Raw genomic sequence first — 22,460 nt, forward strand, 5'->3', positions numbered from 1 at the left:
AAAGAATGTTCCATAGCTGCTTCATTTATAATACCTCCAAACTGGAAACACCAGTCTCCATTAGTACTGTAACAGACAAATAAGAGCATAGCTGTAAAATTCATATAGTATTCAATGGAATACTATATACAGCTGTGAAAAGGAAAGAACTAGTGCTATATTCCATAACACAAACACAATACTGAGTGAAAGAAATCCGATACAAACAAATACTTATGACTATTTACAAAAAGTTGTAAATAGTAAAACTATCCTGGAGAGATAAAGTGAGGTGGTGGTTACCTTTGGGGGTACTGATGGGGAAAGACATGAGGTGGGCATCTGGGTTGCTGGTCATATTCTTAATCCTAATCTGGGTGGCAGATACTGGGTTCATTTTTTTTAAGCTACCATATGGGGAGCCTGGATAGCTCGAGTCAGTTCTGCATATTCATCAGGCTGTTCACTTAAAATTTGTGCGCATTTCTATATGATTTATACTTCAATGAAAAGTTTCTCTAAAAAATAGCAATGAAGGATGTAGAGAAATGAACCTCTCAGGCACTGCTGGTGGAAATGTAAAATTGTGCAGTCACTTTGGAAAACAGTCTGGCTGTTCCTCAAAATGTCTTTTTTTAAAAAAAATGTTTATTTATTTATTTTTGAGAGAGACATAGAGTGAGAGCAGGGGAGGGGCAGAGAGAGAGGGAGACACAGAAGCCAAAGCAAGCTCCAGGCTCTGAGCTGTCAGCACAGAGCCCCAATGTGGGACTCGAACCCATGAGCCATGAGATCATGACCTGAATCGAAGTTGGACACTTAACCAACTGAGTCACCCAGGTGCCCTACCTTTCTACCCATTTTAAAGTGTACCATCAGTCTGATTTCTTTTTGATGAAAATGTTCCAGAATTAGGTAGTGGTGATGGTTGCACTACTTCGCAAACATGCTTTTAAAAAAAAAAAAAAATCCCCAATTATACCTTTAAAAAGGGTGAGTTTTATGGTATGTCAATTATATTTCAATAAAAAGAAATCTATACTCAACATCCTACTCATTTGGGAAATGCAGATCAAAACCACAATGCAATACTCCACACCTGTTAGGGTGGCTATTAGTTCAGAAAAAAATAAACGGAAAATAGCAAGTGTTGGTGAGGATATAGAGAAATCCTTGTGCATCGCTGGTATAAATGTAAAATAGTACAGCTACTGTGACAAATTTAGTGGCTCCTCAAAAGTTAAACATAGAATTACATATGATCCAGCATTTCTACTTTTGGGTATATACTCCAAAGAATTGAAAGCAGGGACTCAAACGGATATTTGTATACCGGCGTTCATAGCAGCGTTACTCACAATAGCCAAAAAAATGAAACTGTCCAAATATTTGTCAACAGATGAATGATAAACAAAATGTGGTGCCTATATTAAATAGAATACTGCTCAGTTTTAAAAAGGAAGGACATTTTGATACATCTGCAACATGGATGGACTTGAAATCACAATGCTCAGTGAAATGTGCCAGACACAAAAAAAACAAATGTATGAGTCTACTTATATGAGGTACCTAGAATAAGCAAATTCCTAGAGACAGAAAGCAGAATACTGGTTATCAGGGGCTGAGGGGAGAAGGAAAATGGGGAGTTATTATTTAATGGTTATAGAATTTCTATTTGGGATGATGAAAAAGTTCTAGAAATAAACAGTGGTGATGGTTGATGTGCATCATTGTGAATGTACTTAATGCCATTGAATTGTATGGTTAAATTGGTGACTCTTTTGTTATGTATATTCTGACACAGTAAAAAAAATGCTTAAGTACTTTTCTTAAAAAATTTTTTAAAACATTTATTTATTATTGAGAAACAGAGAGAGACAGCATGAGCAGGGAGGGTCAGAGAGAGAGGGAGACACAGAATGGGAAGCAGGCTCCAGGCTCTGAGCTAGCTGTCAGCACAGAACCTGACTCGGGTCTCGAACCCACAAACTGCGAGATTATGCCCTGAGCCGAATTCGGACTCTTAACCGACTGAGCCATCCAAGTGCATATGTACACACACACACACACACACACACACACACACACACACACATATACATCCAGGTGTATATATATATACACACACATATGTGTGTGTGTGTGTGTGTGTGTGCAACGAAGTATCAGTCGCTCATCCATAAAAATGAATGAGGTTTTGCCATTTGTGACAACATAGATGGACCTATAAGGTATTATGCTAGGTGAAGTCAGACAGAGAAAGAGAAATACCATGTGATTTCACTCATATGAGGAATCTAAAAAACAAAACAAATGAAAAAACAGAAACAGAATCATAAATGCAGAAAACAAACTGGTAACTGGCAGAAGGGAAGTGGAGGGGGGATGGGTAAAATAGGTGAAGGAGACAGTTACAAAATAAATATGTCATGGAGATGAAAAGTACAGCATAGGAAATATGGTCAAGAATTCTGTAACAGATGGGGAGCATTGAGTAATGTATCAAATTGTCTAAGCATTATATTGTACACATGAAACTAATAAAACATTCTATGTCAACTACACTTCAGTTTTTTTTAAAAAGATCATTTAATTAATGAATGAGCTGGGATATGAATGAATGAATGAATGAATGAACAAACTAATTCATGTTATGGTGCCATGGTTTAGAATTTTGACATATGCTTGCTTTGTCATAAGAGCTTTTAGGCTAGCCAGTGCTATTTTTAATGTTTTGAATAGGCAATGCATTCACTGAAAAAAGAAAGTTATGAAATCTCCCTCCTGCCACTGTTCTCTTTCCACTTAACTTCTCACTATAATTCCCACCTCCACTCCAGATACTCATCTTAATAGTGTCTTGTATACGCTCTCGTGCTCTGAATATGCAGGTGCAAGTACATATGCATATATGTCCTCAGCCCCTTCGTCCTTTATTTTATACCAAGGGCTGGTTAACACTAATCAGCTTAGGCTGTTTGCTTTCTGCAAGACTTGGCTACCTCTCTGGTGCAAAGTAGACCACAAAGTGAATCTCTGATTGAATTAACTATCTTTCATCTTGGAGAGATTCTTCATGCAGAGCATTACATTTGTTTGATGGTAATTCCATACTGAAATGGAATTCGGGCCAAACTCCAGCACTGCCAAGTCTTACATAACCAACAGAACCTGAGCTTCCAACCAGCTGCCGAATGCTATCGAGAATAAAACCAGAGGACTGATGCAGATAGTTCTGAAGAGTCAGTTCTCCCTCTCAAAATCTGTAGGGAGAAGAAAGCATATATATGTATTATATATATAATAATTATATATATATGATTATTGTATATAATTATTATATATATTATATAATAAAAAATATAATGTGTATATATATAATAAATAAAATATATAAGTATATATTTTATATGTATATTAAATATACATATTTTAATACATGTATATGTATATATGTTTGGGGTAGAGGGGTATGACCCTTCTTGAGCTTATCCATCAGAGTGGGAATAATGTCTGTATAAAACAAAATGTTATATGACTTCTACATCACAATTAAAATCCAGTCAACTCTAGTGGCACCTAGGTGGCTCAGTTAAGCGTCCGACTTTGGCTCAGGTGATGATCTTGGCAGTTCGTGAGTTTGAGCCCCATGTCGGGCTCAGTGCTGACAGCTCAGAGCCTGGAGCCTGCTTGGGATTCTGTGTGTCTCTCTCGCTGCCCCTCCCTTGGTTTTGCTCTTCTCTCTCTCTCTCTCTCTCTCTTTCTCTCTCTCAAAAATAAACATTAAAAAAAACTTTAAATAAATAAGTAAAATCCAGTCAACTCTATCAAAATATTTTAGAATCAATCGCTTCTCAGAAGCCACAGTAACACTTAAATAAGGTTAGGACTCAAGGGCAGAAATGTGGTTGGTCGGAAAGCTAATTAAACTTCCTACTTGCTCAAATAGGATTATAAAAGGGCAGCATTGTGTTTCTCACAGAGACAGAGTCCGCTGGACTCACCAACGCTGGACAGCTGTCAGAGTGTTTAGTCCTGAGATCATAAGGAATCGAGGCATCCTTGGACAGTATTCTGTTGTCTTTTCTTCCCAATCAGAGATTTGTGGATGTGACCCCACCACCAGCAATTGTAGCATTAAGGAGAGAGTCTAAGTCTTCATCTTCACAAATAGCAAGTTGCAAGTGATGAGCGGTAATATGCTTTATCTTTAAGTCTTTTGATGTATTTCCTGCCAGTCGGAGCCCCTCTGTAGTGAGGTACTTACTCCAGGATGCACTGTACACCGTGCAGCCATGTCCACACATCCATGACTGTCCTAGATTTCAGGTGTCCATGAGAATGACCCACCGGGAACTGCAAGCAAGCTCTCTACGAGAGGAAACTGCCTTTGTCTTGGCCTTTCTTGAGTTCTTCCCAGCCTTGCCACCAGCTACTTTGAATTCAACTGTAGCTCAAGCAAGCAAGGCAGAGAAAGGCCAACCAGACACCTAGAAAGATCTCACCACCTACTCCTCCATCATACCGCCATTCAAACTGCTAAAAAGATATATATATATAGATATCTATATCTGTATATATATATTTACATATTAACAGAAGCTTATTATATATCATTCTTCTTCAGAAAACACTCTTTTTTCTCCTCCTAGTTAGAAGTTATTAGAAAAGAACATATGAGAGTATTCATTTAAGGTGCTTCCTGGAATGGTTTCACTTAGTGTGCTCCCTGAGAGTGGGGGACCAGGGACATACGGGGAGGAGGGCATGTGCCCCTCCCAAAACCACTTCTCTGGAGCTTGCTGACTTTGCTTCTCCTTTATTTTTCCTCCCCAGGTACTGGCGGAGAACGTTGGGCATGCAAGTCCGCTACGTTTACCATGAAGACTATCAGTTCTGTTACTCGTTCCGGGGCAGGCCTGGGCACAAACCTTCCCTCCTCATGCTCCATGGATTCTCTGCACATAAGGATATGTGGCTCAGTGTGGTCAAGGTGCAGTTCTAGATTCTTCTCTCTCAAGAGGGGGTCCCTCAGTAAAGAAAAGGGATGTGATTCCACGTGATGGAATGCATGCAATGATGAAAAGCAAAGGGAATCCAGAACCATGGCTCATATCATCTTAAAACTAGTTCAGTATCCAGGTAACCTTTGAGCAACATGGGCGTTAAGGGAGCCCACCTACCATGCAGTCAAAAATTCGTGTATAACTTTTTTGCTCCCCCAAAACTTAACTACAGATAGCCTACTGTTGACCAGAAGCTTTTACCAATAATATAAATGGTTGATTAACACATATTTTGTATGTTATATGTATTATGTATTATATACTGTATTCTTAGAATAAAGTAAGTTAGAGAAAAGAAAATGTTGTTAAGAAAATCATAAGGAAGAGAAAATACATTTACTATGCTGTATGGAAAAAAATCCACCTATAGGTGGAGCTGCACAGTTCAAACCCATGTTGTTTGAAGGTCAACTGTATTGTCCAAATCCTCTTCTCAGAAAAAATTTACTGAGTTGAATGCTATTTGTAAAATCTGTACCCTAAAACAGAAATCATTTCACCTTGTGAATATTTCTTAAGGAAGATTTCTGACACTTACCTTCCTTTCAATTTGTCATGACTATCAAGATCAGGTTAACAAAGTCATTTATTCTTCTTCAATGTTTATTTTTGAGAGAGAGAGAGACAGTGTGCAAGTGGGGGAGGGGCAGAGAGAGAGGGAGACACAGAATCCAAAGCAGGCTCCAGGCTCTGAGCTGTCAGCACAGAGTCGGATGCAGGGCTCAAGTTCACGAACTGCAAGATCATGACCTGAGCCAAGGTCAGATGCCTAACCGACTGAACCACCCAAGTGCCCCAGAATCATTTATTCTTTTATACTCCCAAGTATCTCCTCTTCTAGCCCCCCATTCTCCCTTTTGTTCTTCTTCTCTTTCTCCCTTGCCCTTCCTCCCTTCCTCCTACTGTTATGTTGTTGTTGTTGTTGTTTTAATTTTCCTGAGTCATTTAGAGAAGTAGTCTTTATCTAGCAGCTTCCTGAGATTAGTTTTCCAAATTGCTCACCTTCTGTCCTGGTTTCCTTGGGTATGGCAACTTGGTCAGTGGCCGGCTGGTGCAGGTGGAGGCTGGGAGAGATCTGGGGAGGCAAGCAGAACTAACCTGAGTAATTGCAAGTATGATCTACACCAGGGGGAAAAGGCTCCCACATGGTGTAGTTCCTTGTGTTCTCATTCCCAGATTCCACCTAAGGACGGCCATCCTCATACCTTAGTGAACCTCTTGCTTTCTGTCCCAACTCAAATGTTTGTTTGTTTAATTAATTTGTTTATTTTTGAGAGAATGAGGAGCAAGCACACCAGAGAGAGAAGGGCAGAGAGAGGGACAGAGTATCCCAAGCAGGCTTTGTGGGGCTCAAACCCATGAACTATGAGATCACGACCTGACCTGAAATCAAGAGTCAGACGCTTCCCCGACTGAGCCACCCAGATGCCTCTCAGATGTTTTTTTTATGTAACTGGGTATTTGTTTATTGGTAACAGATGTTTCTCAGCTTCCTGGTTAAAAAGTGGCACAAATATAAATGGAAGGCATTTTAGGATAATAATCGTCCCAGGAATTAGACATTAATGCAAAAAAATAAAAATAAAAGTTAAACCCAGAGATGGGGTGATCAGACAGACATCGTTCTTAGGGAAAGCTTTGCTCCTGTGGGCTCTGGGGCTGCTCCAGCTGGCTGTGTTCTGAGAGAACAGAGGCTTCTTTTCTGGTTCCAAGTCAGTGGCTACATGACCGGAGTAAGTGTGAAAGGGATGAGGGAAAGGAGAAGGAGATAGTACCTGCCAACTGGCATTAAGAAAGAGCGAGAAAGGGGCGCCTGGGTGGCGTAAGTCGGTTAAGCGTCCGACTTTCGCTTAGGTCGTGATCTCGCAGTTCATGGGTTCGAGCCCCGCGTCGGGCTCTGTGCTGACTGCCAGCTCAGAGCCTGGAGCCTGTTTCAGTCTGTGTCTCCCTCTCTCTCTCACCCTCCCCTGCTCATGCTATCTCTCTCTCTCTCTCTCTCCCCTAGAAATAAATAAAACATTTAAAAAAAAAAAAAGAAAGAAAGCAAGAAACCCCAGCTTGCTACCATAACCTTTGTCCCCCTTTTCCATACATCTCCTGAGTCCCCTCCCATCTGTATATTTATCTTTGGGGGGGCTCTGCTCCCTATGAGGTTACTGGCAGTACTTACTCATATCAGATGTTACTGGGGTAAGACACTGAGTGGCTTAGGCCCACCACACTCAAAGATGACTGTCAGATCACTTGGTAAGTGGAGGCAGCCTCCCTAAGAGTAGGCAGACATGTCCTGCATACCACATACTGACTCTCTGCACCCATGTGTCTTCAGTTCCTTCCAAAGAACCTGCACTTGGTCTGCGTGGACATGCCAGGACATGAGGGCACCACCCGGTCCTCCCTGGATGACCTGTCCATAGATGGACAGGTAAAGAGGATACACCAGGTAAGCTGGAAGCTCTACCAAAATTGCTCAGACTGGGCCTTACCCACTTCACATGAAGCCTGGAGAGCAGGTAAGAGAGTTCTATGCTGACTTGTAACCAGTCTCCAATGCATTCTGTCTGCAAATATTTACAAACAAAATGGCACCCCATTGGTATCATTGCTTGGCTGTGGAGGGTCAGGACCTATTGCATACTGTTCTCCTTTAAGCCCGTTTTAGCTCTTTCTCAAGAAATATGGTGTGAACATTTTGTTTTTGCTCTTTGAAAAAGGAGTTTAGAATTCTCAAGATCATTTCCCTAGAGTCTATTTTTTTGCTTACCACCTACATGACACAATATCATGATAGCCCCTCTGCCTAGTTGTGGAGGATGGGAAGGGTGCTCTTTGCATTTTGTTCTATTTTAGTATCTAGCTTCAGCCTCCCTCTGGCTGAGCTTTCAAAATCATCAGTCTCATGAACTACTTCAGAATTTCATAGTTTGTAAGTTTCAAATTAACAGTACATATTTTCCCCAAACGAGTATGGTTACTTTTTTAATGCTTATTTCTTTTTGAGAGAGGGAGAGAGAGAGAGAGAGTGTGTGTGAGAGAGAGAGAGAGCAGGGAACAGGCAGAGCGAGAGGGAGACACAGAATCTGAAGCAGGCTCCAGGCTCCGAGCTGCCAGCACAGAGCCTGCTGCAAGGGCTCGAAATCACAAACCGTGAGATCATGACCTGAACCAAAGTTGGCAGTAACCAGCTGAGCCACCCAGCTGCCCTGAAGATGTTTATTTAATGTCTGTGCAAATCTCCTTTAGACCGTGTGTTCTGATGAGGACAGGAACCTTATCTTTTGGGGTCTTTGGTGAAATATCCAATAAATAATTTTTAGATGTGTGGTTGGTTGGTTGAATGGTTGGATGGTTGAATAGACGGGTTGATTGTTAGATGAATGGATGGTTGGGTGGATGGGAAGGGCTTTAAATTAGGGCAAGAGTCCGCAAACTGTGGTTGGCCTGCCACCTGTTTTTGTAAGCTAAGTTTTCTTGGAATATAACCACGCTCATTCATTTACGTATTATCTCTGCCTGCTCTTGTGCTACGACAGCAGAGTTGAGTAGCTGCAACAGAGAACATAATGACCCACAAAGCAAAAGATATTTTCTCTTGAGATCTTTATAAAAAAAGTTTGCTGGCTCATGAATTAGGGGGAATCCTTGTTGGTTTTATACATATAAATGACCCTTCAATCACCTGTGCCAGGTAGAGATTATTTTGTGCCACAAGGCTTGTCTAGAGAGTGGATCCAGTAGATTATAGACGCCCTTTCATTAATAGCCCTTGTTAGCTGTCCTTACAGAAGTACAGAGGTTTTCTGCTATGTAATCACTATTGCTGTTATTGGCTACAGCTATATAATCAAACCTCCTTCTCATTTCTCTTCCTAGTTTGTAGAATGCCTCAAGCTGAACAAAAAACCTTTCCACCTGGTAGGCACCTCCATGGGTGGCCACGTGGCTGGGGTATATGCTGCTTACTACCCATCAGATGTCTGCAGTCTAAGTCTTGTGTGCCCTGCTGGTGAGTAACAAGGCTAAAGTAACCCCATGTATGACTTGAGCACAGCAGAGTCTGGATCCCTAGGTAGCGGATGGCAGTGTCTGCTATGGCTGTTTTTCAGAATTTTTTTTCAATGTCTACTTTAGAGATATGCAGTGCTTTAACGATAACTAACCAGGGGCGCCTGGGTGGCTCAGTCGGTTAAGCGTTCGACTTCAGCTCAGGTCATGTTCTCACGGTTCGTGGGTTCGAGCCCCACGTCGGGCTGTGTGCTGACAGCTAGCTCAGAGCCTGGAGCCTCCTTCTAATTCTGTCTTCCTCTCTCTCTGCCCCTCCCCTGCTCACGCTGTCTCTCTCTCTCTCTCTCTCTCTCTCTCTCTGTCACTCTGTCCTTCCCCCACTCATGGGTACACATGTGTACTCTCTCTCTAAAATAAAAAAATAAATAACTTTATTTTTTGTGTTTCAATCAATGTATATATGTCAACTTCTTGAGCTGTAATATGTCCCCAGAAATTACATTCTGAAGTTGGATTTTTCAAAAAATTTTATTTAAAATAGATTTTCTGTTTTTAAGTAATTTCTACACCCAACGTGGGGCTTGAGCTGACAGCTGGAAGAGCAGGAGTCACATACTCCACCCACTGAGTTAGCCAGGCACCCCTGAGGTTGGGTTTTTAAAATCCATTTTTCTTGTAGAAGTCTTCAAACTTGGGTCTGTAAATGTGTTAGAGAAAAAAATCTTAATTCTTCTTTCTTTTTCCTTCTTCTGCTCCCTCCCCCATCTCTCTGGTACTTTCTTAGAGCATGATTCATACATATTAAATCACCCAAATTTTAAGTGTACATCTCGATGACTTTTTACATTGCAGTTACTATCCAGATCAAGATAGTATTATAGGCGGGAACACTGAGGCACAAAGAAGTTATGTTAATGCTGGAGCCAGGATAAGAACAGAGCCTAGGCTGTCTGACTTCAGAGCCCAAACTGTGGCTCCTTTAGAAATACTTTAGTGTCTACTACCTCTTTTATGTGACTCTTACCCACTACCTCCTTTATCTGCTAGAACCCACCATGAGTGGGACCTTCTACTGAAACCTAACTAAACTGACCTTTAAAATATTTTAGTTATCAAAATCATTTTCAGGTCTGTTGAGGACACTGAAGTTGAAGGTAAACTCCCAAAGTGTTTTCTTTTCTGTTTTTCCCCAAGCACCATGTCTGAAATCATTTGGTCTTTTAATAAGAAAGTTTGAGAACAGGAGAAACAGCTCCTATCGAAGTTATTAGATTTTTTATTGCTTATGGAAGGTCAGATCTAACTGACTTTTTTGAATGTATGACTCAGAGAAGAGCTTTACACCTGCACTTCAATTGGAAATTTAAACTTGAGTATTTGTGTGTGAAATCAAAAAGATAAACTTTTTTTTACTTTGAAATAATTTCATTTTTTAAAAAAAAGTTTTTTAAGTTAATTTTATTTATTTTGAGAGAGAAATAGAGAGGGGGAGGGGCAGAGAGAGAGGGAAACAGAATCCCGAGCAGGCTCCACACAGCACAGAGCCTGATGCAGGGGCCAAACTCACAAACTGTGAGATCATGACCTGAGCCAAAATCAAGAGTCAGACGCTTAACCAGCTGAGCCACCCAGGCGCCCCATACTTTGAAATAATTTTAAATTTACAGAAATGTTGCAAAGATAGTACAGAGAGTCCCATATACCCTTCACCCAGCCCCTTCCAGTGTTAACAGCTCAAGTTACCACAGTAAATTTGTCAGAGCTAAAAAACCAACACTGGTACAGTACTCTTAACTAACTCTAGGCTTTGTTAGGATTTCATTACTTTTTCCACTAATGTCCTTTTTCTGTTCCAAGATCCAGTCCAGGATACCACATGACATTTAATCTAGGATTATTTTTAAAGTAAAAGGAAATAGATCATGTAATCTGCCCCATGGCATTGTAAAAGCCACACGATGCCCGTGCTAGCTTTAAAGGAATTGCTGAGTATAGGAGATTTATAAAGTGTGGATTTCTGCAGCGCAGTATTGATGTCCCTCCCTTTCTTTCTGAAATGTGGCTCGTCAGCTAAGTTAAACATCTAGACATTTGCTCAGTGTTGGAAGTGAAAATTAGTTTTGCCCTCATGTGCATGTCAGCTCATGTGAATTTTCTCATGTCTTGCCCCAGGGAGATAGGAAATGATGGTCAGTCTCAACACCATTCAGGCTCTGTGAACACCTAGTGATCTGGAGAAAAAGGGGCAATGTGGAGGGCAACATGGGGGACAGCTCTGAAGGGGTCTCTCTCTCACTGCGTATACATATTGGCCCCAAAAATGAGATTACTGAGTGGGTCCAGGCCAAAGGAAGGAGACGTCAGTCATTCCAGTCCTGTGTTTTCTTTCCTTCATGTATATTATCAGCTCTCCCCTCAACGATATGAATCTACAGGGGCTCAGGCAAGTTACCTTATTGACTAACGCCCCTTAAACTATCATACGTACGCCTCCCTGGCATCTTGTTCAAGTGCACATTCTGATTCAAGAGTCTTAGGTGAGGGGCTGAGATTCTGCATTTCTTATGGGCTTCCAGTGTTGCTGGTCCATGGACCACAGTTTGAGTAACCAGTCCCTAAAATATCCAGAAGGATTTTTTTTTCTGTGTCTCAGAGTGTGGTTTTGACCTTGAGCAAGGATGGCAGTATTGATGGAAAAGAAATCTGGTGAAAAAAAACACCTGAAATATATTAGCTCTGGGATGATATTGGAAGTTTCCTATCTAAAATGGGAGTTGGTAAGAAGGAAGATACATTGCCAAGCTGATTTGGTTTGAATCCCACAGGCCTGCGTTACTCAACTGATAATCCGTTTATACAGCGGCTCAAAGAACTGCAGGACTCGGCCGCCGTAGGGAAGATCCCCTTGATCCCGTCCACCCCAGAAGAGATGAGTGAAATGCTCCAGCTCTGCTCCTACGTCCGCTTCAAGGTGCCCCAGCAGGTAGCGTGATCTCCGCAGCAGTACGCCTGCCCTCTGCCAGAGGCCTGGGCAGCCGGTGCCGGCTTCCCTCACACGGCTCTTCCATCTGGTACTCGTCAGTTTAGTCATTCAGCAGGTGTCTGTACTGTGCCTGTGATATGTCAGGCACTGTTTGGGCACGGTGGTGAAGAAATAAGGCCGAGAAGGTACCTGCGCACATACTGGCCACCGGGGGTGGGGTGGCAGGTTGGGGACAGACAACTAACAAGTAAACAAATACAAATGGTGTTAAGTTCTATGGAAGAAATGAAGCCGGTATAGTGACTGAAAGCAGGGAGGCAGGGGAGACTTTGATAAGCCTCTTTAAGGAAACAGCATAGGCAGAGGTGGGGAAAACATGGGTAAATTTAAGACACCAGAAGGAGGCAGAGGTGAGTGGGGCCCAGAGGGAGAGGAAGGCAGGCAAGGGCTGAAGCAGAGATTTTTCTTTTTGGTCTCTTCTTTTTCTTTCCTTTCCTTTCCTTTTCTTTTTTTTTTAAATTTCAGGACTGCTTTATACTCTTAAGAATTATTAAGAACCCCCAAAGAGCTTTTGTTTATGGAGGTTCTGACTATTGATATTTAGCATATCAGAAAGTAAAACTCAGAAAAATGCAAAACAGAAGAATATACATACAGGCACTCATTGCATTAGTAATCCGTGTGACGACACTATTCCTGGACATGTAGGCTCAGAGAATCACGATGCTTTTGAGAGAATGCAACTGAAGAAAGCAAGTAATATTTAGCATTACCTCACAGAAGATGTAGGGTGGATGGATGGATGTCTGCACAAAGCAGGGATGGAGGATGGACGGATGGGTAGATGTAGGATAGGTAGTGCATAGATAGATATATGCAGGTATGAGTCAGAGATGCGAGATGGGTGAGTGGGTGGCAGGATGGGTGGTGGGCAGAGCAGAGGTGGAGGGTGTAAGATGGATAGATATGTGAGGGCAGGATAAACAATAGAGCAAAGAAAATGGCTGATGCTGAACCAGTGTGTTGGACAACTTGCCTGGGTCTCACCTCTAGGCTTCCACTTCCAGAATGGTCAGGTTCTAGTCATGCTCCAGTCGGTTGGTTTAGAGCAGTTCTGGCTGCATGTTTCCACTTCAGTCAGTTCACCGGACTCTGTAGAGTGCATTTAAGGGGTTTGAACCATTCCCAGGTAGATGAGTGCTAGTGCTAATGTGAATGCTGTACTCTACTTCCAAATCCCGACGCACGAGGAAGAGGGGGGCTGTGTTCCTTCCGCCCATGGCATGTCTCTGGCCTAGGGTCCCAGGTCCTGGAGATCTGACATGCCCATATTTGCTGCAGTCTTCACCAGCCCTCTGCAAGGAAGGCAAAGATAACAATAATAAGCAAAAGACTATGGAGCCCTTCCCAGAATTTTCTCAGTAGTTTATCTCTTTATTTTTCAAGAGGCTTATCAACCCCAATAGTTTTTTAAATAGACTTTGTTCTGCATTTGGATGTTATTAAACAATTACTTGATATTCTCTCCAGCCAGACTGTGTCTTAGGCTTAGCAGAGAATATCTAAAGGTGAAGTGGCTGTGACCCCATCTCAGGTGTTTTTACAGGCTTTGGCTTCGCAGTCCACGTTCCTCCCTAATTATAAAGGAAAAAGCATCATATGACCCTGAGTCCCAATTACAATGCATACTACATCGTTGGAATTTGGAGGACTAGGCCCTAAAACCTGGACAATGCCATAAATTGCTAGACTTTATTTCCTTCACTGTCCCAGAACCACGGGGGGCCCGAGGAAACAAATCGTCTCCTGCCTTCTAACTGTGGGTCACTTCTCTATAGATCCTGCAAGGCCTGGTTGATGTCCGAATTCCTCATAACAACTTCTACCGAAAACGTAAGTAGCCCTGTTTAAGCTTTGCACTCATGACAAATGAAGCTTTATGGGTGGCTGGCCTTTATAGTTTATGTATCTGAGACTTTGATAGTGTTCTGGGGCCTCTGAAGACAGAAAGCGGTGGCCTGGACTCAATGCCTGTCCCTGAACTCTACGCTGGGTACCCAGCATGTGCTCACTTTGTTTTCCTTTTCTTCAAAGTGTTTTTGGAAATTGTCAGTGAGAAGTCAAGATACTCCCTCCATCAGAACATGGACAAGATCAAGGTCCCAACGCAGATCATTTGGGGGAAACAAGACCAGGTATGTAGCGTGTCCCCGGGGCCACCTGTGCCAGTTACACTGGCCTTTGAGGAAAAGCAAGAGGTCATTTATAACGTGAGCCTCACTGGCTGATTTCTGTTACCAGGAGGAGGTGGGAACATACCTAGGTCAGGTGCTGATGTAGAGGGAACAGCATTCTCTTAAGTTGAGAGAGACAACATTGATCTTTTGAAGTGAAAGGCAATTTAAAATCATTTTTACAAATTACTTTTATCAAAGCCATGTAGTCTCATAGTACAAAAAAAGTTTAAAGAGTACAAAAACGTAGAGGCACCTGGGTCGCTCAGTCTGGGAAGTGTCCAACTTTGGTTCAGGTCATATCTTATGGCTCGGGAGTTCGAGCCCCTCATCGGGCTCTCTGCTGTCAGTGCAGAGCCCACTTCAGATCTTCTGTCCCCCTCACTCTCTCCACCCCGGCCCCACTTGCTCTCTTTCTTTCTCTCTCTCAAAAATAAACATTAAAAAAAAAAGAGTACAAAAAGGTTTCTAATGAGAATTTGATCTCTTTTCCATCCCAGATTCCAATTCCTATTTCCTTGAGCAGTTCTTACTGTCTTACATATATTTCTTAAATTTTCTTAGGCAGGGATTGACAGTAGCAAATATTTTTGACTTTGCAACCCCTACTATCTTGGGCTTGCAACTACTGAGCTCTGCAAAAGCAGCCATAGACAATATGCAGACAAATGGCATGGCAGAGTCCAGTGAACCTTTGTTTCCAAAAACAGGTCATTGTTTGCTTGTTGCTGTGCTACGCATACATGCACATACATAGATAAGTTTTACCTGTAGGTTGCTCACACATGCTCGATGCACTGTTTTGCACATTATTCCATATATGTAGGAATTTATATATCTTGGAAATCGTTTTATACCAGCCCACACAGATTTACTCATCCTATTTTTTATATATATATTTTTAAATTTTCCTGACGTTTATTCATGTATTTAGGTAAGTTTTTCTATACATACACAAAAATGATATGACCAGTGGTTAAACCCTGCTTTTTTTCTTAATTTTTTAAAAAGTTTATTTATTTTTGAAAGAGAGAGAAAAAAAAAAGAGAAAGAGAAAGAGCAGACAGGGGAGGGGCAGAGAGAGAGGGAGATAGAATCTGAAGCAGGCTCCGTGCTATCAGTGCAAAGCTAATCGCAGGGCTTGAACCCATAATTTGTGAGGTCAGAGCCAAAATTGGACACTTAACCAACTGAGCCACCCGGGCTTCCCACATTCAGGAATTTAGATGTGATGCCTTTGTCTAATATACCATCCATATTCCAAATTCGTCGGTTGTTTCAATAAGATACTACATGGATTCCTCTTTCTCCTCCTCCTCCTGCCTCCCTGAACCAGGATCTAATCCAGGATCACATGTTACATGTCATGCCTCTGTAGTCTCCCTTACTATGGACTGATACCCTACTCTGCCTTTGTCATTCATGACATCGAGGTATTTGTTGTCGAGTGTACAGGTCAGTTATTTTATGAAATGTTCCTTAATTTGACTTTGTCTGCTGTTTCCTCATGGTTAAGCTCAGGTTATGTGCCCCTGCCCGAATAGCTCATGCATGGCAAGATTTCACATCTCAGACACACCGTGTCCTCCTGCCCATCCTCGTGATGTTAATGTTGATTGCCTGGTTAGGGTGTTGTCTCATTTCTTCACTGTAGAGTTACTATTTCTCCCCTTGCAACTGGTAAGCAGTCTGCAGGAGACACTTGGAAATATCCTGTTCCTCATTAAACATTGCCCCCTAGATTGACCATCTGTGAATGATTCATGCTCCAAACAAAGTTTACATTATTCTTTTCTTTTTAAACGTTTGTTTGTTTTTGAGAGAGAGAGAGAGAGAGAGAGAGAGAGAGAGGGAGACAGAGGATCTGAAGCAGGCTCCATGCTGTCAGGGCAGAACCCACTGTGGGGCTTGAACCCACGAGCTGTGAGACCATGACCTGAGCTGAAGTCAGATGCGCAACCAACCGAGCCACCCACACACCCCTTTTCTTTTTTTTTAAGTTTATTTATGTATTTTGAGAGAGTGTGAGTGGGGGAGGGGCAGAGTGAGAGAAGGAGAGAAAGAATCCCAAGCAGGCTCCGCGCTGTCAGCTCGGAAACCAACACAGGGCTTCATCTTGTAAACTGTGAGATCATGACCTGAGTCGAAACCAAGAGTCAGACACTTCATCCACTGAGCCACCCAGGTGCCCCAACATGATTCTTATAACAGCTGCATAGTACTTCCTTATATGGCTCTGCCACAGTGTATATAATTAGTGCTCTACTGATGGTCATTTAGGTAATTTCCAGTTTTTTGCTATTAACAATGCCTCAGTGACACCAACATAGGTGTGTGTTTGTGGAGTGTAAGAGCATACGCAAAGGGTGAATTCTTTGATGTGGACTCACTGGGTCAAAAGGCAAGTGCATTTTAAAACTTTAATAGGTGTTAGGGGTGCCTGGCTGGCTCAGTCGGTAGAACATGCAACTCTTGAAGTCAGGGTTGTGAGTTTAAGCCCCATGTTGGGTATAGAGCTTACTTTGAAAAAAATATTTTTTTAATAATAAAGTTTTAATAGTTTTTATTAGATGGCTCTGTATTAGTTTGCTGGGATAGTCATAACAAAGTACTGGGTGGCCTAAACAATAGAAATTGATTATCTCTTAAGGTTCTAGAAGCTAGGAGTCCAAGTTCAAGTTGTCAGCAATTGGTTTCTCCTGGGAGCTGTCAGGGAGAGTCTGTACCATGCCTCTTGCCCAGCTCTGGTGGTTTGCTGGCAATCTTTGTGTCCCTTGGCTAATAGATAGGTCACCCTGCTGTCTGCCTTCATCCTCACATAGCATTCTCCCTATACCTGTGTGTCTCTGTGTTTAAATTTTTGTGAGGGGTCTACCCTGCACCCGTATGACCTCATCTTAAGTAATTACATTTGGAACAACCCTATTTTCAAATAAAGTCACCTTTTGAAGTATTGGAAGTGTCAAGATATGAATTTTAGGGGGGACACAAGCCATAAGAGACCCTCCATACTGATTTCTACCTCAGAGGTTCCTTTTTGTTTGCAACTGTTCTTTAGAAATTGTACCTTAACTCAGAATTCTTCCAAAATGTAAAGTAAGAAGAAGAGGCAATGAGAGATGGAGTCTTTCTAAGGTCAGGGTGGTCTCCTGGAAGGAGAAGCCAGAACTGTGTCCCAGCGCGTGCGGGGAGGGACTGGTGATAGCATCCGTGTCGGCCAGGCAGTGCCAAGGATGTTCAGTGCAGGGATGTGGGCGCGGAGAGCAGGGAGGGCTCATGTGATCTCTTCTGCAGCAGCCAGAGGACTGAAAGAAGCTCTGTGTGCACCTGAGTGGAGAAGCAGGACAGAGTAGGCCATCAGGGGGTTATTCAGTCAGAAATCAAGTTAGAACAATGAAGGCCTTTCTTCATTCTAGAAATCCCAAAGGTGATTTGGGGCTCTCAGGGACCACCAAGGAGAGGTAAGGACCCATGGCCCTGCCCTGCCCTGCGGAGACAATGCAGAAGCCAGGTTGCTGGGCTTGGACTCTAAAAGTCTAGGTTCCAGCCCGGCCTTTGCCTTTTATCGGGCCCGTGACCTTGAGCAAGCCACTCAGCCGCTCCAAATCCTGTGTTTCTCTTCTACTACTGGGGTGACTGTGAGGCTTAAGTGAATACATATGAGGGTGATCTTTCTCCAGTTACACAAAAATAAGTTATTTATTACTCGTGCCCTTTCCCTCTGACATTTGGCCTCTGCCTATGGTCCAGAGTTTCTTCCAGAGCTCTGAGGTCCATTTTGTTCTGAAAAAAAGAGCGTAACGTTCCATGGGCCTGCTCTAAATACAGTCAGATCTTCTGTGTGTTCTATGGACCATCCCCAGGGCAGAACCCAAGTAGCAAAGGTTTCAGGGGCCCTTTACTTCATGGCCTGTTGCTTCCCAAGCATCTGGCCCTTTTCCTGCTCTATCATCAACATTTGATGTCACGGACCAGCTCCTGCCAGGCTGAACGCAGTCTCCCTGTTCTTTGGACCCCTGTAGGTGATGCAGCTGCTGTACTGTGCACTGCAGGGAGCTATACACATTGTTGTCTATGTGAATCATGCCCTCTGGATTTGGCCAGTATACAGCCTGCACAACTGAACCTGGCAACCCTTCCTGAGAGGAGTTCTGCATAGCAGTTCAAATATTTCTCCTCTGTGTTCAGTCCAACAGAGTGGGCGGGCTTTGTGGAGATATACAAGGTCTATTACTGTTTATGCCCCTTCACCCTGCCAGCACAGTGCCTGGTATGCAGGAGACCCAGAGTACACAGTGAGTGAGTAAGCAAGCAAGAAAGTAAATAGGGGCACCTGGGTGGCTCAGTTGGTTAAGCATCTGACTCTGGATTTCGACTCAGGTCATGCATGATCTCACAATTTCGTGGGTTCGAGCTGACAGCACAGAGCCTGCTTGGGATTCTCTGCACCCACTCCCCCCACTAGCACTGTCCCCTCTCTCTCTCTCAAAATAAATAAATAAGCTTTAAAAAAAAAAAAAGATACCTTGGGGCGCCTGGGTGGCTTAGTCAGTTAAGCGTCCGATTTTCGCTTAGGTCATGATCTCGCGGTTCGTGGGTTCGAGCCCCGCGTCGGGCTCTGTGCTGACTGCCAGCTCAGAGCCTGGAGCCTGTTTCAGAGTCTGTGACTCCCTCTCTGTCTGACCCTCCCCTGCTCGCTCTGTCTCGCTCTCTCTCTCTCTCTCTCTCCTAGAAATAAAAAAAAAAAAGATACCTTATTTAAAAAAAAAAAAATAAACTAGCAAAGGGACAAACCCGCCAACTGACTGCCTTTACCTTTAAGTCAGCTAACAGATTTATATTGAGCATCTTGTGTGTGCCTGACACCGTATTAGACCCTGGGAATATAGCAGACACCAAGACAGATGGGATCCCTGCCCTCCAGCAGCTTATAGTCTACTTACATTGTAATGCATGGCAGGGCTCAGACTAAGCTGAGGTATGTCATGTAAGTGCAAGGTTAGATCCTGTCTTTGTAATTTTTGTATTTTATTCACGATGGATCTTTTTGCATTAATGTCTATTTGCTTTAAATACTGCATTAATATAATCTTTATCTTGGGGCACCTGAGGTAAGCATCCAACTCTTGATCTCAGCTCAGGTCTAGATCTCAGGATCTTGAGTTCAAACCCCCCATTAGGGTGTTGAGCCTACTTAAAAAAAAAATAATAACCTTCATCTTGATGACTGAGATTTTTGGAGGCTGCTTAAGTTTTGTGCCAAAGGCTAGTGCCTCACTTCCCTCACCCTAATCTTGGCCTTGACCTTGGCCTGAAATGGTATGGAGGAAGATTGTGTGACCATCTGGAAGAATGTCTTGCCCAAGAAACGGCTGGTGTGGTTCCTGTAGATGTGCATGAGCGTCCCTACAGCTTTTATTGCATGTACCTCTGAGTGACTGTGGAGAATTCTGAATTTGACCAGCATAACAGGGTCAAAGCTAGGGGCTCATGTGCATATTTCTGAGCTGTGGTTTTTTACCTCTCTGCAGGATATTCAGTTGGGAGTTTCTGTTTTTTCATGCTTTGACCGGTTGGGTCCACCTGCATTTCTTCTGGGTATTTTTCCACAGAATCTGGACTGTATTTCTGCTCAGACAGTTGCCACGGCAGCTTTACCTGTGGGTGAGGGGAAGGCAGAGGTGTCTGATTCCTCTGCGGGTACCCCCCTCACTAAGGTCCCCATAAGCTGCTATTTGTGGCCCCAGGGGTACTTTGCCGTGCTCTGTGTCTTGGCTGAGGCATGTTGCTTGCTCTGCTTCCTGGGTGGAAAATCTTGATTTTAATGGTCTGGGTTGATGAGAATGAAGCTCAAAAACAGACAGCACTTGGGGCGCCTGGGTGGCTCAGTCAACTGAGCATCTGATTTTGACTCAGGTCATGATCTCGCGGTCTGTGGGTTCAAGCCCCACATCAGGCTCTGTGCTGACAGCTCGGAGACTGAAGCCGGCTTTAGATTCTGTGTCTCCCTCTCTGCTCCTCCCTAGCTCATGTTCTGTCTCTGTCTCTCAAGAATAAATAAACATTAAAAAATTTTTTTAAGGGGAAAGAAAACCTGATGGCACTTGAATTTGTTGGGGACCTTGCTTTTGTGTTGAGGATGAGGAGAGGGGTCCTCTTGCATGGGATGAGTTGAAGGTGAAAGCCATGACAGGGAACAAATGTAAATCTGACACTACAGAGCGTGTTGGGGAAGAAACACTGAATTGGTGTAAATAGCCAGGTAACCTAGGGCACAATGAAATTAAATGCCTTGGCCAGAAAGGGTCAGCCCTGGAGAGTGGTGGCTTTCATATCAGAAAAGTGTTCCCTGTTATTCACACATTTCAAGACCTTCAGTCACACAGCTCTGGGACGTTCAAAGAGATACTATTCCCCCACCTCCAGTTTGGGATAATTAGCATTCACCTCTTGCATCTTGTTTGTGTGTCCCTCCCACAGCTGGACTGATCACGTCCATCCCTAACACAGTCCCCCAGCTCCCCACTGCTGTCAGATGGAGGCCTGAGCCGCCAGCATGGCTGGGGAAACAGGCCCCTCTTCCCCACCCCATCTCTCCACCACGTGCTCCCCACTCCCTGCGTGCTGCCTCTCAGCACCAAGCCAACTGCTGTCTCCTGCTCTTGCCATGATGTGCCCTCCACCCCCTCATCGTCCATGAATCCTCCTCCATCCAGTCACTCGCAGCTCCTGGGGTGCTCCCCCATCAGAGCCCTCACCTGCTGACCAGTCTGGCTTCCCTATCAGACCAGGGCAAGGGCTGTGTGTTTCCACTTTAGTAATGCTGGCAGTGACACAATTCCTAGCACCATATTGCAGCAGAAAACACGGGGCACGCAGCCACGTCTGTCAGAGGAGCCACAAGCCCCGACACCAAAGTGACTTGGTCGCAGAAATCACCCCTGCCAGGCTTCAGCTGGCATTCGGTCCCCCCAGCCACGCTCTCAGGTGTCTGAGTCTTTTCTGTCTGGTTTCCTCTCTTGTCCTGCCTGCAGGTGCTTGACGTGTCTGGGGCGGACATGTTGGCCAGGTCGATCGCCAACTGCCAGGTGGAACTTCTGGAAAACTGCGGGCACTCAGTGGTGATGGAGAGGCCCCGGAAGACAGCCAAGCTCATTGTCGACTTCTTAGCTTCTGTGCACAACACAGACAACAACAAGAAGCTGGACTGAGGCCCTACAACTGCAGCCTGCACTTGGCACTGAGCATCTACCCCCATCTCCAAATTCTGACGCGGCCACCACTTCTCAGGGATCCTGCCCCAAACGCGGTCAGAGAGCCAGCGTCCCTGAGGAAGCCAGTCCCCCATCCCCCGTCTCGACAGATCCACAGAGCTTTAGGGGCCACGAGGAGATCTCCAAGATATTTTTCACAGTGTAGAAATTCACACGGAACAAAATTAAAACCCAGCCATGAAATCTACCCAGAAGTCTTCAAGGCTGCCTTGGGCCATAATCACCGAGGCCATTTTCTTTAAAAACATCCCTCACAGACTGAGACTCGAGGTTTTTCTGTTGCTTCGACGTCCTCCCCTGCATGGTCAGTGGCTGTTTAGTCAGGAGCATTAGTCTCCATTCGCTGAGCCCCTCTTGTCTATGTCTAGGTTAAGTTTTACAATAGAGACCCCTATGTGAATGCAGTCTGTCCGCTGCGAGATCAGGGAGGGAAACGGCCAGCTATAAAAAGTATGAGCAGGCGAGGAGGGGTGTAGGCCTGCTGCTGCCTGCTCTCCTAGCCGCCAGAGCAGTGGGGGATGCGGTGGGTGGTTCCGTGGGCCCCCACGTGTCTGCACCCTCACGGGGGAGCCTAGCACAGTCACAGTATGAACAGCACCTGGCAGGGAGGGTTTCCTGGGAATAGTTTATTGTTTTTTAAAATAGGACTAATAAAGCAATAATGTTCTAGACATCTGCATCTAAATAATCACACAAAATCACCTCGTGGGCCTCGTTTCTATCTTGCTGTGCTACTGAAGAACCTTGGGTGTAAAATACTAGTTTGTTAATGAATTCTGTGAATTCTGTGAATGGTAATGTGATTGAAAATACGTCTAAACAGCTGTAAAAGTGATCACAATGACATGACATAAATTTAATAAATCTCGATCAGCAACATGCAGATGGTTTCCATTCCTAGGCTCCTTTTTAAGTACAA

At 43.7% G+C, this 22,460-nt stretch overlaps 1 protein-coding gene and 1 pseudogene across 2 annotated transcripts in view; one reads left to right on the forward strand and one right to left on the reverse strand.

Annotated features, from left to right (window-relative positions):
* The window catches only part of ABHD6 (abhydrolase domain containing 6, acylglycerol lipase), a 49,593-nt gene extending 27,133 nt beyond the window's left edge, over positions 1-22,460 (forward strand). For both annotated transcript variants that reach the window (XM_039242398.1, XM_039242399.1), the window contains exons 4-10: positions 4,816-4,972; positions 7,375-7,488; positions 8,919-9,051; positions 11,876-12,033; positions 13,872-13,926; positions 14,128-14,228; positions 21,302-22,460. In XM_039242398.1, the coding sequence (XP_039098329.1) occupies positions 4,816-4,972; positions 7,375-7,488; positions 8,919-9,051; positions 11,876-12,033; positions 13,872-13,926; positions 14,128-14,228; positions 21,302-21,478 (895 nt within the window). In that variant the 3' untranslated portion in view covers positions 21,479-22,460. The remainder of the gene's footprint in view (positions 1-4,815; positions 4,973-7,374; positions 7,489-8,918; positions 9,052-11,875; positions 12,034-13,871; positions 13,927-14,127; positions 14,229-21,301) is intronic.
* On the reverse strand, positions 4,021-4,748 carry LOC120238626 (annotated as a pseudogene).

This window comes from Hyaena hyaena, unplaced genomic scaffold (genome assembly GCF_003009895.1).
Source record: "Hyaena hyaena isolate Hyena2069 unplaced genomic scaffold, ASM300989v1 scaffold_212, whole genome shotgun sequence".
NCBI classification, from domain to species: Eukaryota; Metazoa; Chordata; class Mammalia; order Carnivora; family Hyaenidae; genus Hyaena; species Hyaena hyaena.